Below are 18,314 nucleotides of genomic sequence, written 5' to 3'. Positions count from 1 at the left end.
AGATTCAACTACTAAAGCTCAGCAGTGTTTAAAATCCAAGTTGAATCGTTTACACCAACTCCAACCATCCCTTGATTTTAGTTCAATCCTATCTTTGTTATCACATTTTCTTGTATGTAACGATAATCAATTGTCCATCTAGAATTTATGCTCTTCTTTTCTATATATAAAATATATATGTTTGTAGCAGATCAGAGTTAGGCATTCCAACTATAAACTTCTTGATTATATTAATACATCTTTAAGTTAAGCAAAGCTAAAATTATAAAAAAAAAAAAAGTTAATTATTTTATATTTCATATACAATTCTCTATAGTCACAATTGAAAAATCAGTAACCATAAATTGGGTTGTTTTCAAACTAATTTCTATTTTCTAAAGCTAAACTTATCTACCTTACTTATTACTTCTTGAAAAATGAAAACTACGGTAAAGAAATTGGGTTAAAAAAATAAAAACAAAATTCTTATCAAACATGAAAACTAATATAAACATTTACTTCTTTAAGCATTAACTTAATCTAAAATGAAGTTGGTTAGAAAATGGCATGATGTTCACACATAAGATAGTGATAGCACTTTACTCATCTATGTAGTTTCCATGTTGACATGTGTATTTAGTTATTTTGTATGTAGTTATTTTTCCCAATCATTTGCTTTTTTCTCTCCAAAATTATGCATTGAAAATCAGTTGTTGTTTAGAAGAAAAAAAATCAACATCATTTTTGAGAAAAAATTGCAAAGAATATACAATTGGCCTCCAAAATTGTTTCAAGTGAAGCAACGCATGAACACAACCGATGAAAAAGAAAAACAGGTTGTTTCTTAATGATATGAAATGAAATCAATTAATTGTGGCAAAAGAAATCAAAAGGCAATGGTGGAGTTGAATAAGCTGTTGAAAGTACTTTTGAAGCCACAATCTTGTTTGCTTCTTCACTATAATGAATGCCATCCCAACTTATGAACTTTGAATCTTCGTTACAAACTTCATATCCTGGCTGACCACATGTCACTCTAATGTTGTAATTGTATGGAGGTCCCCCGGCGCCACAACACGCCATTAGAGGATTGGAAAAACCTACGAAGATGATCGTTTATCTGAGTTAATGTACATAAGTAAACTTATGATCAGGAGTGAGGGTTTGAACTTACCGTATAATGAAGAGTTGGCAATGAGATCGTATTTGATAGCGTAAATATCAACGTAAACAATACTCGTGTCTTTCAATTCATCTCTCATGTTTTGACATAAACTTCTTAACGCTGTATTGAACAATGTCGCTACGGCGTTGAAGCTGGAAATGCATCCGTGTCGATCAAGACCTTTCATGGGAAACAATGAGATTTTTTGAGGTAAACAACCTAATGGTCCTGTGTTGTGTATCCAAAATTTCCTTCCACCTTGTTCATACAATGCCTGGAAAAACATTAGTTTTTTCAATAGAAGACGGCATAATTAAGAAAAATAAAAAAAATCTTCCAAATACAAGTGCGCTAGTACTAGTAATCACAAGGTCCACTCTCACCTTCACAGCATTCTTGATTTCTGAAATGATGGATGGAATTAGATTAATCACTTGGGAGTACGAAAGGTTTTTGGAAAAAGAGTCAGCAATGTCATTTTGGCCGATGTCGATCATGTACAACGCGTTCCTAAAACCGCTATCATCAATCAAATTACCATGACCTAAAACGAGACAAGAAAATCTCAATCAACTTTGCTCTTTACCTATAGAAATGGGGCAAAAAGAAAAGAGAAAAAATAACAATGACATAACACATCTCTATGGATATAAAATTCATAAGAATACCGGGATTTGCGTTAAGAAGTTCGAGCGTTCGGGATCTAAAGTGAAGGAACTGCATGAGTTGAATGTTGAGAGAGAAAGGAACATATTTGGGAAGAGTGGAAGATCCAACAATTGCAAAGTTTGCTCCATTTTTAAAATTTGATCCTGCTAATGAATCCATGTAAGGGTTTAACAACTTTGTGTTCAAGCTCTCACCTGCAAAACCCAAACCAAACAAAATTCCATGATCACGTTATAGTATCCATTGGATAACTATCTCGTTTTTACTCTTTTTAGGTTAATGCTCCAATAATCATAGCCAAATGTCAAGAATAAAAGGGAGGTTACTTTTACAATTTTTTTTTTTTTTTTTTTTTTTTTTTGCTTTAATCAAAATCATTATAAATGAGGCTTTAGAGTTAGGTGTAACTGATAAGTTTATATTAATCCATTCAAAATATCTAGATTCCATTTTAAGATTGATTGAAGTGATGATTTCTTTTGGGGTTTGTTCCTAATTAAAATTATTCAATTTACAACCTTTTGCTAATTATTCTTTTTTCTAATAAATGATTTGACAATAAGCAAAGGAAAACCCTATCTTTTTTTATTCTATGGGGACATCACATATTGACAAATTATCACAATAAGTAAATAGAATCAATAAATATTAACTCTAGAGAATTACTAAAATTTAACTGTATCTTTAACCCAGAAAGTCTTTAAAATTAAAAAACAGAATAAAACGCAAAAATATTTACACGATATAGAATCATTTTAAAAAAAGAAAGTGAAATAACAAAAATAACCCGCAATTAATTGGTTGGACAAGTGTGAAAAAATGGTTTGTACCAAGTTTAAACGATCTCGTACCCAATCTAAACAATCTTGTACCATTGTACCTAATCTAAATGACATTGTATCAAATCTAAATGGTATATTAGTGATACTGGTCTATCTCTATTGATGTGAGATAGACAATTGATCGTTTAGATATTAATACACGATCCTTTAAATCATATACATATATCATTTAAATCTTGTACCAAGAAGAAAAAAAGTAGATAGAAAATGAAAGAAGAATAAAAAAATTCTAGGAGAGAAAACAAAGAAATTGGTAAATATTTAAAAATCTTCCTCATTATTTAAGGACAAGCTTATGGAACTTTTCATTTTGTTACACGGATTCATAAATTTTTTTGTTATATTTATGAAAATTAACCTAAAATTCATTCCAATCACATTTTAATAAAAAAGGGAAAAATAAATAAATTGTAAAGAAAAGTTGATGCAAAATTGATGGTATTATTTTATTATTGTATTAGAATTTAAATTGCATAAATAGTATGTATATGAACATATAAATAGTATTTCAAATGGATCAAAGAAGAATAGTAATTTTGCAAAAGAAATGTGTAAAAATGTTAATAGATGAAAGAAGCAGAACAAATTAGTTTTTGAGACTAACTTTTAAGCAACAACCAAAATTATAATATTAACATTGTAACAAATAAAGTTAATACAAATTGATATTTTAACTAAGAGAGTTTTATCAAAAGCATGAGGAATAAATTCTATGTTACTTTTAATGTTACTTTAGAATAAATCAAAATATTTATAAAATATAATTAAACTTTTAAATGTTAGGTTGTCTATTAAAACTATTTACATAATATACTTTAAAAAACTAAAATATATTTTAAAAAATCATTTATTTTATATTTTCTTTGTGTTTCTCCAAAATAATAAAAAAAAGGAGGGAAGATAGGTGGGACCCGCTGATCACAGAGGAGGTGCCACGTGGAATAGAGAACACAGAAATCTATATTATGAGCACTCGCACACGATTCCGACCCGATACAACTGTCAAGTCGTAAACATAGCCGGGCCCACACAGATTTTCAAATTTTGATAACATCAATATCATCCCCAAAACTCTCATAAATTACAACAACACCACAAAAGACTTCAGATCTCATAACCCATTTCATCAAACACAATAAACGCTCAGATCCAACGCCACGTAATAATCCAATTGATAAACTTTCTTTAATTAAAAAAGTTTCTAAGAGAAGGGGCCCACTTACAGAGAAAGTCGATGAGAAGACGTCCGTCGGACAGCCGGCCGGTGGATCTCCGGAAGAAGGATCGGCCATTGGGGAGAAGAACTGGAAACCCAAGTCCGGCGACAAGGCCGCCCGTGTCGGAGTTCGAATCCCCGAAGTTGAAGATCACTGGCGGCCGGGCAATGCAGTGAGAACAAGCGAGAGTAAAAAGAAGATGAAGAAGAAGAAGAGTGAAGAGATCGACAATGGCGGCCATTGTTGCGGAGTCGGAAGAACTCTTGAAGCTTTTTTAATTTGTTGGGTATTAGATGCTTTTATTTCTATTTTTGTTATTTGTGTTTGGAGTTTGGTTTTGTCCTTTTGGAGAAAGTAGAGATATGGAGTGTCGGTGGGAAGCATTTTCTTGGAGGGTTTTGTTTTTTTAACTTCAGGGTTTGGATTTTTGTTAGTTATTGCCCAAAAAATCATAAAAAAAATTTGTACTTTGTGAAGTTAAAGGAAACATTTTAGAAATAAATTCTTTTGAATTACTTGGAATGAGAATGATGATAATTTAGAAGGGAATTTGGTAAATTTGACATTGATGATGTTTTATTATTTTGATAGCATTTTAGTCTACATGGTTGCTTTATGCAAGAACTGTGGACGACCTAGCGGTACTATGAACTAAGTCCTAATAATACTATGGAGAATCTTTGCAGTGAAACTAATAGTAATAGCATCATGCCGATCCATGGAGGACACCTTTTACAGCTTTGTGCTGGGGGCATGGTAGTGGTCTAAATTCTTACGGACAATTCATGAGGGGTTGATGGAAAGTTGAGCGAGTGAGACATTAGTTGTCGCTTTCGATTATGGTGTTATGAATCTTTGAAGAAAAGGATGCTTGATCAATTTCACCGATTGAAGAGAATTCAATTATTGTTGGTTAATGGACGAATAAAACCAAAAGTATTTACGACTGTAAAACAAAAAAATAAAAATTTACCGAGCCACAATTGAAAGGTATTGTAATACAGTTAGTGAACGGGTAGATTTGAACTCAAAACCTCCTATCTTCACGTACAAATATGTGACATTTGAGTTAAAGTTCATGTTGGCCAGAATCATCTTTATTGGTTTTGCATTTCTCAAGACGGGTATTGAATTTTCGCTTATCTTTTTAAAATTATTTCCTCTTCTTCTTCTTTGTATTTCTACTCCTTTTTGTTCACAATTTTTCATCTCATTTTCCATCATTTCTTTCTTGTTTGTCATCTCGCATCTTCTTTTACTACACAATCATTATACCAAATTTTAATACATTAGTCATCTGTACCAAATAGACATAGTTAGATCATTATCATTATATGTCCCAATTGAATTAGATAACTCATAGATCTAAACGATCGTTTATTAAGATCTAAATGATCTTAATACACAATCTTGTACCAAGATCGTGTATTAAGATTGTTTTATGTACCAATATCTAAACGATCAATCGTCGTCTATCCCATATGAATAAGTGAATAGATTCAAAACGATCGTTTACCAAGATCTAAATGATTGTGTACCAATATTTAAACGATCTTTTAGACTATATTATACGATTGTTTAAATTCAAAGCTTTTTTCGCGCATGTGTAATGGACTAATTGTGTGGTATTTTTGTTATTTCACATTGTGGATTTGTTTGGCTTTTTCATTTTCCAAACTTGTACTATATATAGCGTAAATATTTTTGTGTTTTATTATATTTTGAAAAAACTCTAAACTATTAAAGTGAGGTATGTTAAAGATCTTCTACTATTGTACTATCAATTTAATCAAAAACTCAGGTTGACTTAAGTATTTGGGTGTGTAAGGTGGATGACACCATATACTGTGTTTCTATTTTTTCACTGTATTTGTAGGCAATTGAGCTATTTCGTTTCTTAATAATCTTTGCCAACCTTCCCCATTATTCATGAGTTGTTATTACATTGCCATAAATGGTTGCATTTTTGTGGGACTTATCCTCTTCCCTAAACATTATATTATATTTCCAATGCAGAATAAAAACTTTATATTATAGCTACGTATGGATCATTTTCCCACATTAATTAATCAATTCCTCCCTTTATCCAATCGACTTGCACCACCTTTCACTAATCCCAAGCTTCAGCCATGCAGAACCCCAAATGAGCTGTATGCAATAACCCAACAACAAAGAAAAAGTTTGGCAAATGAAAAATCCCAAGAGGAGTATTCTCATTGTAATATTATGGAAATAGTTTCTTTTTCTTTTTTCTTTTGGGTTCAAGTTCTAATTTTATCCTTTTCTCCAAATGTGCCCGTAAGAACCAACTTTGTAGCCTAGTGGCAACTTTCTGTTCCATGCAAGTGCTTAAATTGTGCCAACAATGTTGACCTATGTGTCTTTCTTTACTTCCATTGTACTCTTGCCAAAAAATAAATAATAAACAAATCTTCCTTCTAATTATATATATCTCGAAATTGTATTTGATAACAAAACAATGCATGATAGTTTTGATGTATACGTACACATTGGCATATACATACGTTTGTTCATAACTATATCTCTTATCGTTTGAAGTTAAAATATATAATTTTGATAGTTTTTAGGTTCCATTTTTATTAAATGTTATTTTTCCCTTATGGTATCCAAATAAAATTTAGTCCCTATTAATCTTATCTCTATAAAATATGTTTTATTTGAAGACATATATGCATGACAGTGAATAAAAAGATGGTCATAAAAAAATGAATTAGAGTTAATAACATAAACTACTAGAATAAGATTGGCCATTTTGGGACGTAGTAGTTTTCTCTATTAATTTCGACATGAACATACATTTAATCCATACCCTTTAAAATGAACTAGTTAAATTACAATTAATACTCAAGTTAGCTTACCATTTAAATATTGAAATTCAAAATAAAAACTTTTAATATTCTCTCTCATACGTCTAACATAAATCAACATTATTATTGCATAACTTCTCACTGTACCTAATTCCTCTCTCCTTATTAACCTCACACACGCACACGTATATATATAATATATACTTGTTCAAAATATATCTGTCTCTCCTCTCTCCTTCTCTCTGTGTCCCCCATGCATGGATTAACAACTTATCTCTGATCTTCTCTCTCGAAAAGATCTCTCAAGAACAAGAAGAAGAAGAATAATGGAAGGGGATGATATTACAGCACTGATAGGGATGATTATATTACAAATATGTTATGCTGGTATTAACATCATCTCTAAGCTTGCTATGCAATCTGGAATGAACCCTCTTGTTCTTCTCACTTATAGACAGATTTTTGGCACTTTGGCCATTGCTCCTTTTGCCTTTCTTACTGAAAGGTATACCCCTGATTCTTTAATTTCTTTGTTATGGTGTCATTTTCTTTAATAATAATAATAATAATAAAAGAATCTTTAGTTTCTTGGTTTATGTTTGATTTTTTTCTTTTTTTTGTTTGTCATCTTGTAAAGATTCATGTAATCTTGTGTTATCTTTTTATTTTTTATAATATATTATGAGTTTTTCTGGGTGCAGGAAAACAAGGCCAAAGATCACTTTTGCAGTTTTGTTTCAAATCTTTGTGTGTTCCTTATCAGGGTGAGTCAAAACTCAAAAGGTTTCATCAGTAAGTTTTGAACAATTTTAATTCGATTACGATTTGGGTTTTTTTCTTAGTTTTCAAAATGTTTTGTTTTTTAAAAAATAAAAAGTAAATAATTATAATTGAGAAATTGAACAAAGAGCAGACCTAACCTAAACATTCTGAATGTTATGGGACGACAGAGCAACAGGGAATCAGATATTCTTCTTTGTTGGGTTAAAGTACACAAACCCAACAATTTCAAGTGCTATGGCCAATGTTCTTCCAGCTGCTACTTTTATTCTTGCTGTTCTCTTCAGGTCATTTTTCTATATGCATCATTTTCGTTCAGTTTTATGTAACGTATAATCCACTTGTTGCATCTAAGAGTCTACAATATATATAGAATGTCATGTACTATATCTATTCGATATTTGACACGTCGTACGTCATCATAGAAAATATGTTAATAGTATTTTATGGGTCCAACTATAATTCCATTAAATATTGGAAATTGAGGTAATATGAAAAATGATTGTAGTACTAGAAATTGTAATATAGCTTTATAAATTATCATTATTCTTTGGATTTAGGGGATGTTTTTTAAGAAAAAATTAAGGGTTTTTTTAATTTTTTTTTTCATCGAAAGGGCTTGATAAATAATGTATATAATATGCAATAATTTATTTGGGCAGACAAGAGAGTGTGAGAATCAAGACCAAATCTGGTTTTGCAAAGGTAATAGGGACAATTGTGTGTGTAAGTGGGGCAATGCTACTGTCTTTCTACCATGGACACACCATCGACTTAGGTGAATCAAGAATTCATTGGTCATATGTTGAGAGATTGATCAAGGAAACAACCCCAACGAATGGTCAAGGAAAGCACGTACTCGGTTCGATTTTGTTGCTTTTGAGTTCTTTTTCATGGGCATTATGGTTTGTCATCCAAGTAAGTAATTACTTTTTAAATCACCCATTACCCTAATTTTGCTACATTTAATTTTCAATCCACTTGAGAAACTTATTATATATACTTTGTAGGCAAGATTGAGTGTCAAGTTCAAAGCTCCCTATACAAGTACTGCATTGTTGTGCTTCATGGCCTTTTTTCAATGTGGACTTATAGCTGTGATTTCAGAGCACAATATTGCTGCTTGGTCTTTGAAAAGTTCAATCCGACTCGTCGCAGCTCTTTACGCAGTATGTACCGTACTTAGTTGTCATTACGATAAACTTTTGAGAAACTATTGGATATATGATATGTTATATGTTGTTTATTGACAGGGAGTTGTGTGTTCTGCATTGACATTTAGTATCACTTCATGGACTATACAAAGGAAAGGCCCTCTCTATGTCTCCATTTTCTCCCCTTTATTGCTTATCATTGTGGCCATAATCAGTTGGGCTCTCCTCCATCAACAACTCCACGCTGGAACGTGCGTATTCTCATGCATTTTTCTTCAATTCTAAACATTATTATCGTTACCAAACGGTCATTTTAACCATCTTACTCTTTAAAAACGTACATAAAACCTATCATATCTTAGCTTATTAGATTGATGTTTAAAATTTAATCTTAGTCTAAATTCAAGTTTCTAATATGTCTTGTTCGTAGACCCCATTTGAAAGTTATTCCTTTTGTATTTTAGTTTTTATGTTTTTTTATCAACTTTTTCTAATGTTTTAAAAAACAAACCCCCTTTTTGTTTTTGTTTTTTTTTTTTTTTTTAAAAAATTGATTAGGGATTTAAGTGTTTCTTATCTTCGTCCCATTGAAAATTTTGAAGAAAATAGAAAACTAGAAACAAAATTATTATCAAGCAGCGTGTTCATTTCAACGTTTCAGAGGTAGAATTTTGTGTTAATTTCTAAAGTTGTTAATTATTTGTTGTTTTTTTGGGATTCAACAGTGTTATTGGCTCTGTTTTGATAATCACTGGGCTTTATGCTGTGCTATGGGGAAAATCCAAAGAGATGAAAGTAGAAGATGCTCAACACAACATGGAAAAGCCAACAATAGAAAAGCATAATGGAAGTCATATTATTGAAGAGAAGGATGATTTTGAATTGCAAATCACAAACATCAAGTAAATGTGGAGAGGAAAATGATCAAAGAAAATCAAATGATGTGGAAAGATTTATATATATTCATCCCAAAATTTGTCTTCAAAAGTTCTTTTCAAAGTGTTCAAATTTGAAGTGTTTGTAAAGTTTTTTTTCTTTTGCAAGTTTAGCCCTCATGTATAATATATATGATATGTTCCCAAGAATTTGTATTGTTCAAAATTTTCTTTATGGAATTTATTGCTATAAGTTTCATTTTTTTTTTTGTTGTCAAAATTTAAACATAATGTAGTTGATATACATGAGTTTCCATATACCACTTTAGAGTCGATGTTTTGATCTCTCAGTCCAACTAAATAATTATTGTTTACACACACCTTCTTTTAAACTTTGGTTGGCTTAAAAATAATGATAGAAACAACTCCAAGTAGCAAAGTTATTGTTTTAGTTCAACAAATATTGGTATGAAGAAGCTCAGGAAAACGATGATAAGCTTTTTGGCGAATAGTAATGTCATATTCATTTAATTATGTTTAGCTGTTAGAAGTTCAAATATATTAGTAACCTTAGACATTTATAAAACTATTTATGGTATAATGATATATAATTAATGTTATCGAAGTTAAACATAACTCAACAATAGTTGATATATATACTCATTTACTTGAAAATCTAATATCGTCATGATCATTGTCACACCCTATCCAACGTACGTCCTTGCTTGGTACGTAAAACACGACATGAGTTGAGTATTTCTGACTCGTTAAGCACAAAAGATGTTCAGCTTAAGTCCTTGAGTTCTTGATACTTGGTTTTATCGCTTAGCTCAAACTTAAGTCCTTTAATCTTACTATGCGACAAAGAAAACACAACACAAGGGACATAAACTTAAACTTTTTATTTTGCTTTAAGCAATGTCTACAACACACTTTACAACAATGCAAATAAAACACTTAAACTGAAAAGGTAAACGCCTTGACAGCTTTCTCGCCTAACCGGCTCTCCAACAACCCTCACTTGGCCTTAACGGCTGGTTTTTGGAAAGTAAACTTTAAAACGTGGAAGTCAACGGACTTAGTGAGGTTTTAAGAAATTCTTTTCGCAAAACTTTTGCAAATATCATTTTATCAAATATAACATGAAACATAAATATAATATATCAATTTATATAAACATATCATTTCGCACAAATGCTTCATCTTGCATAAACACACATTGGTTATCAAACATTCTTTTTGCCAAGGATCCCAAATCATTCTCTACGCTAGCTAGGTCTCATTACTCTGCGTTTAGACTACTGTAACAACAACATCCGAGAATATACATATTCACTCTTGTTGCTCAAGTTGAAGCACAATACACATCTTTTATACATTGTCCTGTCTCATCTCACAATATAAATGGTGTTCTCTCCATGGTTGCTGACTCATTATGTGCACATAATAGTTAGCTCATTGATTGATAGTAAGTAACTAATGATTTGAACATCATATCATAATCAAATCATACTCTTAAAACATACAAGCTTTTTATGTAATTATCTTTAGAAACATTTATATTGAAATTTATGAGAACTTTTCTTACTTCTTCTCTCGCCTAGACTTTCGCATCTCGTGTAACACCTCAATCGCATAGAACCACTTAAACGTCGAAAAGTTCTAACGTGTACCATTTCCTCAATGCGTGCTTAATTAACTCAATTGTTAGCGCTAACAATTCAGTCTTTCTTAAATACGAGTGTTACCATCATAATCATCGTTGAAACAAAATTTAGGGAGGTGATCGAGTATCCCATTAGATTGTATTCGTGGTTGTTTATCTAAATCTGCAATAAGAATCAATAATGGTTTCATTGTTTTTCTTATTATACCTTGTAATCATGTGTAATCGGATATATTAATCCCACCATAGATGATATTCTTATCGTGACTGCATATTACAAGGACCAACACCATAAATTTTTTTCACTTCACATCATCATTTATCCTTTCTCAATTTTTGAATTCTTTGAATATTCGGTTCGGTTCGATTTAAAGAAACGGTTTGGTTTTTTTGGGGTTTGAATGGCCACCCCCACCCAACTGCAACCGATAACCCTAGAAATCACCGAGCTCCCTCCAGAATAAAACCTTAAGCGCCGCAACACTTCTTATATATAATGCCCAATTTCCAACCCGCCGATTCTTAGTTTCTTCTCTGAATGATCATATTCCTTTGCGACTCCCTTTGATTTTAGTCCCCATTTTATGCATTTTCGAACCCATATTAACACGTCTTGCAACTTGTTTTGTTTTCAGCATCATTTTCCTCTTAATTATCACCATATTCCTGATGGGTTTGCCTCTGTTTTTGTCAATTCCATGATTTCAAGCTCAATCTGCACCCCTTTTTCTTCCGATTTACATTTTGATTTGTTTGTTTAAAGCTTTAAATTTTGTTCCTTCATTTTGCCTATCACTTGTGGACGTTATTATTTTCAGAATTTGTTATTGTTATTCATTACAATGATGATTGTGGGAGATTGTAGTTGGTTTGTGATTCTTCTAGCTTCCATATATCAATGGCACTTTTTGTGTAAAAAAATCCACTTTACTTGAAAATTTGATCTTCTCTTCTGAGATACCCTGAGTCCCTGAGTGGTTTTTTTGTCCATTCCATGATTTAACAATACAATTATTTTATTTGCATTGCTGTGTGTATTTTTCCTTTAACTGGGTCTTGGGCCACATTCATTACATTATGTTTCAAAGCTAATTTTGAGGTCTTCACCCATCTAATGTCTAGCCCCAAGAATTTTTATGTTATTTGGTTTTTTCAACCTATGGTTTGCAAAGAACTTCGGGTGAATGTGTTTACTCTGCGGTGATCACCTGTCTAGGATTCACGGATATACAAAAGAACTTTTTGATCTACGGTTTGCATCAGTTTCGATTATCTTTTTAAAAAACGTCTCTGAACTTTCCAAGTCCTTAGCAGTTAGCACCAAGAAAGTGCATGAAATGTTGTGTACAGAAATTAACTTTTTGGTTATTTATGCTATTTGGTAGTGTGCTTATGTGCGGTCTTGTGATGATTAATTTACCATCACCAGCACACAACATATTCATAGGCTACATTCTTGCCATCTTTGTCTTTCAAGTTTTTCTTTAGGTTTTTTAAGGAAAATATATCCATGTTATGGCAGATGTCTGAATCACAACATGGTGCTAATTTTTAATCATCTGGCTATTTGTGTTTGTGCTTATGGACGGTCTTGTGCCGATTCATTTCTCGCTATCGGTACATAACAAAAACCTAAGCTACACTCTTGCCACTGTCTTTTACAAGTTCCCCTGTATAAAGTGAGGTGAACTATCTGTGCAATGGCATATATCTTTTAATACACATCTCAAGCCTTTTGATAATTCTTTGGTTGTCAATGTCTTTCTATCACACATCTCTTGCGTGTTTCTATTTTTGTGAATGACAGTTGCAATGTGCTTGTATGGTCCTCTGCTGATTAACTGGCTCTCATGCATCGTGATGTTCAAGTTTGTCATAGTGGAATTTTAGGGATAGCTTCCGTTGCATTGGCAAATATCTGAAACTAAGCTGTTTGTAGTAATGTAGCTGTCATTGCTCTTTGTGATTTTGTTGATTTGTCTTGGATTTAGTTGATTCTCTAGATTCTAGAATTCATACGCTTTTTCTGTTGTTTGAAGTCTCTGTGCTTATGGACGGTCTTGTGCTGATTCGATTGTTGAGCCATCAGCACATAACAAAAACCTAAGCTATATGAATGCCATTTATTGTAATCCTTCAGTTTTTCCCAGACTTTCTATGTGGGGAAGCTTTCAACAATATGTGGCTACATGTATACAACCTTGGTGTTCACTCCTTAAAAGCTGCATATTGCCTCCTTACTCCATCTAGTTGATATATCTGGATGTGCCCTTGATCCTTTGTTCACTTTTTATTTGTTTTGTACTCTGTTTAAGACGAATGCCTTTTCACTTCAGGCATTTTTTACAATTAAATTGGATCACAAACTTGCACATTCAATAGCAGATTATCATTTGTTGAGAATTGGTCATTTGTAGAGCTTTTCCCCCTCTGCATCCCATTGTTTCCCAAATTTCCATTTTAATTCCTGGAATATCAATCTAGGTTTTACCAAGATCACCGTTGAGCATGATCTTAGTCGTTCATGGATTGTGCTAGTTTATGTTGCTCGGATGAAGACTCCTCTCTTGTGTAGCCTATCCAGGGATATGTGTTTGTTTGCAGGTATACTCAGCCATTTTGAAGCACATTTGTGGCCGTATGATAATCAATCAAACGAGGAGGGAGATGGAATGGACACCTTTCCTAACACATCCTTCTCAATTCAGGACAGAATAAAATAGTAATTTGCTTCTTTCTTAGAGTTGGGATGTCACTCTTGATTTCAGAAGAAATGGAAGCAGTTAAGTACTTGGGAAAGGCACGATAAAGACGAAGAAAGAAGAGGGTGAAGTGGAAAAATTACAATTTTAGAAATTTCAAGAGATCGGTTTTGGTTTTGAATGAATGTTCGTTTGTCTTGAATCTTGACATTAAATACGTCAATTAGGATCATATGATAAAGAACTCCCATTTATTGGCTATCAATTCTTTGCTATTTCGCAAGTTCTATAACATTCCAGTCTTAGATGAAGAAATGATCAAATTTGGAACAGTGGTTTGTTATGTCTAAGCGGATGTGGACACTCGTGAGATATGTATATTGTAAATTCCACGAGGAATAATATCGATGGGGAATGGTTTACTGTTAACCAAGAAGCTATCGTTACTCAGCCATGTTACAACCATAAATGACTCAAGGAAGACCATTGAATTAGTTTTCTAAACAACAAATTGGAAACGCCCAAGGAAGGGTGACATCAACTTAGCATTAAACTTTCAATTAAATCCCTATAATTTGGTCTAAATTTCATTGTATATGTTAAACTAGTTTTTTTTTTATGCTTACATCTCTCAAATCAACCTTTAATCATTCATTAACATTTTTTAATAGACAAAAATCCACGTTAAATCATTAGTTACTTGGAGAGTCCAATAACATACGTTAACTATTTGGGAAAAAAAAAAAGAAAATCTTTTAAATTTGCTATATTTATAAATATTTTAAACATTTCTATCTTTTAAAATAATTTTTTTATTCAATTTAAGTTAAATAACAATAATATTTTCAAACAGTAAAACAAAAAGCATTAGGTTTCATAATTTGGAGAAAAAATGTAAACAATTAATAAAATAAATTTTTATTATAAAACAACCTAGATTAAATTTAATATTTTTTGAAAAGTATTTTAATTCCCCTATTTTAGTATAGAAATTGAAAAAGAAAAAAGAAAAAAGAAAAAAGAAAGTCGTCGTAATTACATTTGATCCCCGCCACTGGCAACTCCCCCCCAGTCTCAAGCTCCCCGAAACTCCGCCTTAAGATCGGCGTTCACTGAACTGGATTTTGCGCCTTCCAATCTACGTTCTTACCCACACTTAATCCCTATCCACACCCATATTTATTTTTATTCTCATTTCCTTCATAATTCTTCAAATTTTGGATAGATCTAAAGACGATGGCAGCGATTTACAGCCTCTACATCATCAATAAATCTGGTGGTTTGATCTTCTACAAGGTAATCAACCTATTCAAACTACTTGTTCACGCAATTGGAAACACAAATTTCCCTTCATTTCCACCTGGGTTGAGATTTTTTAAGCTTTATTTCGTTTCTGGGAACCCCAGATTTCAGTTTTTTCATCTCATATTACAAAGATATATAATTCGGTTCTGGGTATTCTGTATGGCTTGAACCTCTTATTGGGTTTGTTTTAAAATTTAGGATTATGGGTCTGCTGGACGAATGGATACGAATGACAGTTTGAGAGTGGCGAGTTTGTGGCATTCTATGCATGCCATTTCCCAGCAGCTTTCGCCTATAGCTGGTTGTTCGGGTGTTGAACTTCTTGAAGCTGACACTTTCGATCTCCATTGCTTCCAGTCACTCACTGGTACGTTTTTCCTTCCTGTATTTTGTTTACTTTTTTTGCCTCAAACACATGGTTTCTGCCTCACATTCTGTGATTCCATAGATAAGCAGTTAAGTGAATCCCAGAGTGGGAAAGCACAGCTGAAGTTCTAGAAACGTTATTGATCTTTGTTAAGTTTCTTGTTGAGCTCGAGAACTTATGAGGATGGGGATTCAAACATAACTTTTGGTTGAAATTATTGTGCCTGATTGGTTGAGTTTTGCTTGATTGTAAAAATGATATTGATGCTCTAGTTGAAAAATGTAGCCTTTTTCTTTATAGCCATGCTATAGTCTCCATAGATATGAGTGTGGGGATTCAAATATAAATTTTGGTTATTGAAATTGATCTTTGTTCAGTTTATTGTTTCAAGTATAAGAATGTATGAGAGTGGGGATTAAAACATAAATTTTGGTTGAGATTATTATGTCTTGATTAGTTGAGTTGTACTCAGATAGTTAGAAATGACATTAATCCTTTATTAGAAAAGTGTAGCTTTTAATAGCCATACTAATATACCGTAGTCTCCTTCGCAAATATTTTTGTGTTGTCAAACTTTTGGAGGAAAAAATTAGCATGTGGTCAACAGAAACCACAAAATTAGTTTTTTGAAATCTCGACTCTGTAACTGTTCATGTTTAATCTTTTGTCATTACACTTTGCTACTTGCATAGGGGGAGGAGATTTAAAGATTGTTTTGATATGGATATGAATGGCTTTTGGTGTGAAGAATTAATAAATTTTTCATTATCAACCAACCTACATAAGAAATAGAAATGCTTGTTCCGAAGTATAATTTTATATTTCCTTGTTCAAATTTTTTTTATCTCTGCAAAGTGTCACGGCATTAACTTTATAAAGAACCAGAATCATGGATGGAAATTGTCTGTTGCAGGGACAAAGTTTTTTGTTGTGTGTGAACCTGGGACTCAGCACATGGAGAGTCTTCTGAAGTACATTTATGAACTATACACAGATTTTGTATTGAAGAATCCATTCTACGAGATGGAGATGCCTATACGGTGCGAGCTCTTTGACATCAACCTAGCGCAGGCAGTGCAAAAAGATCGTGTTGCTTTGCTTGGCCGATGAGCTTAGGATATCCTTCATTTTGTCAGTATTAAATTCAAGAAAGAAAGGCTCATGATATCATTGTGCAGAATACTTGATAATTTACCATCCTTAATGCTAAATGTACTCCGTTCCTAGTGATTCATGTGAGATTTGGTGGAAATAGAATGTTTCTTTTCAGTGTTGTTCATCAGGAAGTCGGGGTTAGTTTTATGCCCATTTTTTGTCATGTATACAGATGTGGATCCAGTTAAATGACAGAGCAATGTTATAAGCTTTTGGGATATGGTTAATTTAAGCAGCCAAAGTACTTACATTTTACTTCGACCAATTTAGATGAATGAAAGCATCAACTTCATGATGTTCATCGTTGAAATATAACTATGAAGAAATACAAGATAAACCACCCTCGAGCACACCAACTCAAGCTCTAGATCACTAAAAAGTTGTCTACCTTTTCTCACTCATCCTATCTTTATAACAAGACTCCGTAACTAACTTCCTACCAAATTACCCCTATACCGCTTTAATACTACCATACAAATATATTCTTATCTACGTACATTACACTATAACATAGTTGTGTAATGAGGCTGTGTGCACTTAAGTCTGGCAGGGATGAGCGAATAGATCAAGTGGCAAGAACATGACCTGCGACCGCATCCATTGCAATGAGGATTCTCAAGTCCCTCTTCCTCTCGACCAATGGGCTATCTGGTGTTGGTGGTCTACAGGAAGCCTCTTCTCTTGGTGCTGCTCATTCAGCCTCGACCATATTGGCATAGTCTTTCTGATTGAAGTAAGAAATTGCCTGCACCAATGCCTGCCTGACCTGGCTTCAACCGATTCTGCAAGTCTTGAGAGCAGCTTTCGTTACTGTATCATCAGTGCTGGCCTGAAGTTCAACAATGAACTGAGGTCCTGGAAGTGTTTCTCAGCACTTGGTTATTTGCTATCAAGACCAAACCAACATCATCTGCTGGACCTTTCAGATTTTCATTGAAGGTTTTATTGCAAAACCCATAATCCTCATTTTGATGGCATATTCGATTTATCTGCTGCTGTGTTGCCGGGTCACCCAAAGCTGGATGAACAATGAAGAGAGTGAGGAAGAAGGTTAGCAGTTATGAAGAATATGAGAAAGCGATTCTTACTTGGGTGCTAATGTTTGGAATTCTGACAAAAGCAGAATAAGGTGAGAGTAGCTTTTATAGGATACTTTGTGCTGCTATTGTGCTGCTATTTTATGCACAATCTTGGCATGCATTCTTATACATTTTCTCTTGATTTTCTGGTTGGTGATTTCAGTTCAAATAACTCAAATTAAAGTAAAAAGGAAGATATATATTAATTGTTTGTTGGTTTATACTTAGCTATAGTAGATCTTTTTGCATATCGTTTTGGAAATTACAAGTTGAGAGAAACAAATCTGATCTTGCATGCTATAGTGGTACATTCAAGAATTCAAATTTCTTCCTTGCATGTTATACTCTTTTTCTAAAACTTCCACGATTCACATTTCTTTTCCATATAATTACAAAATTTTTCAATTTATCTCTTTCATCATTTACTTTTCTTAGTCTAGGGATAAATCAAAACATTACGTAGAAGAAAAATTCAACTAACAAACTTATTTAGTTCATATTCAACAGACAAACTCAAACAAAACAATAAGA

The 18,314-nt window shown here is 32.7% G+C and overlaps 4 protein-coding genes across 4 annotated transcripts; 2 read left to right on the top strand and 2 right to left on the bottom strand.

Moving 5' to 3' along the window:
* Positions 1-692: 692 nt before the first annotated feature.
* Positions 693-4,352, bottom strand: LOC101217444 (GDSL esterase/lipase At1g09390). Its single transcript, XM_004144756.3, has 5 exons — positions 3,879-4,352; positions 1,813-2,007; positions 1,528-1,688; positions 1,154-1,418; positions 693-1,079 (listed from the first exon to the last, which is right to left on the bottom strand). The coding sequence occupies exons 1-5, from the start codon at positions 4,111-4,113 to the stop codon at positions 847-849; spliced, it is 1,089 nt and encodes a 362-aa protein (XP_004144804.1). The 5' UTR covers positions 4,114-4,352; the 3' UTR covers positions 693-846.
* Positions 4,353-7,026: 2,674 nt separating this feature from the next.
* Positions 7,027-9,604, top strand: LOC101217670 (WAT1-related protein At1g09380). The gene is made up of 7 exons (XM_004144757.3): positions 7,027-7,205; positions 7,402-7,464; positions 7,651-7,767; positions 8,143-8,398; positions 8,491-8,649; positions 8,734-8,885; positions 9,360-9,604. The coding sequence occupies exons 1-7, from the start codon at positions 7,027-7,029 to the stop codon at positions 9,538-9,540; spliced, it is 1,107 nt and encodes a 368-aa protein (XP_004144805.2). The 3' UTR covers positions 9,541-9,604.
* Positions 9,605-14,877: 5,273 nt separating this feature from the next.
* On the top strand, positions 14,878-16,959 carry LOC101222006 (trafficking protein particle complex subunit 4). Its single transcript, XM_004144693.3, has 3 exons — positions 14,878-15,173; positions 15,381-15,549; positions 16,463-16,959. The coding sequence occupies exons 1-3, from the start codon at positions 15,114-15,116 to the stop codon at positions 16,657-16,659; spliced, it is 426 nt and encodes a 141-aa protein (XP_004144741.1). The 5' UTR covers positions 14,878-15,113; the 3' UTR covers positions 16,660-16,959.
* Positions 16,960-17,187: 228 nt separating this feature from the next.
* On the bottom strand, positions 17,188-17,759 carry LOC105434718 (the record flags this gene model as incomplete). Its single annotated transcript, XM_011651811.2, has 2 exons — positions 17,188-17,391; positions 17,546-17,759. Coding segments are annotated over 2 exons (336 nt in total), but the record flags the coding sequence as incomplete, so codon positions are not given.
* Positions 17,760-18,314: the final 555 nt, after the last annotated feature.

The sequence above is a fragment of the Cucumis sativus genome, chromosome 2 (assembly GCF_000004075.3).
Source record: "Cucumis sativus cultivar 9930 chromosome 2, Cucumber_9930_V3, whole genome shotgun sequence".
In the NCBI taxonomy this organism is placed as follows: domain Eukaryota; kingdom Viridiplantae; phylum Streptophyta; class Magnoliopsida; order Cucurbitales; family Cucurbitaceae; genus Cucumis; species Cucumis sativus.
This window is presented reverse-complemented; position numbering and strand designations above follow the sequence as displayed.

What these genes read in the sequence shown, in the direction of transcription:
- LOC101222006 (XM_004144693.3), top strand. Translation starts at nt 15,114, where the DNA reads ATGGCAGCGATTTACAGCCTCTACATCATCAATAAATCTGGTGGTTTG. An exon ending in GTGGTTTGATCTTCTACAAG is followed by an intron (nt 15,174 to 15,380) that starts GTAATCAACCTA and finishes TTTAAAATTTAG; the next exon opens with GATTATGGGTCTGCTGGACG. An exon ending in TTGCTTCCAGTCACTCACTG is followed by an intron (nt 15,550 to 16,462) that starts GTACGTTTTTCC and finishes TGTCTGTTGCAG; the next exon opens with GGACAAAGTTTTTTGTTGTG.
- LOC101217444 (XM_004144756.3), bottom strand. Translation starts at nt 4,113, where the DNA reads ATGGCCGCCATTGTCGATCTCTTCACTCTTCTTCTTCTTCATCTTCTT. An exon ending in TCTTCTCATCGACTTTCTCT is followed by an intron (nt 2,008 to 3,878) that starts GTAAGTGGGCCC and finishes TGGGTTTTGCAG; the next exon opens with GTGAGAGCTTGAACACAAAG. An exon ending in AAATCAAGAATGCTGTGAAG is followed by an intron (nt 1,419 to 1,527) that starts GTGAGAGTGGAC and finishes ATGTTTTTCCAG; the next exon opens with GCATTGTATGAACAAGGTGG.
- LOC101217670 (XM_004144757.3), top strand. Translation starts at nt 7,027, where the DNA reads ATGGAAGGGGATGATATTACAGCACTGATAGGGATGATTATATTACAA. An exon ending in TTTGCCTTTCTTACTGAAAG is followed by an intron (nt 7,206 to 7,401) that starts GTATACCCCTGA and finishes TTCTGGGTGCAG; the next exon opens with GAAAACAAGGCCAAAGATCA. An exon ending in TCGTCGCAGCTCTTTACGCA is followed by an intron (nt 8,650 to 8,733) that starts GTATGTACCGTA and finishes GTTTATTGACAG; the next exon opens with GGAGTTGTGTGTTCTGCATT.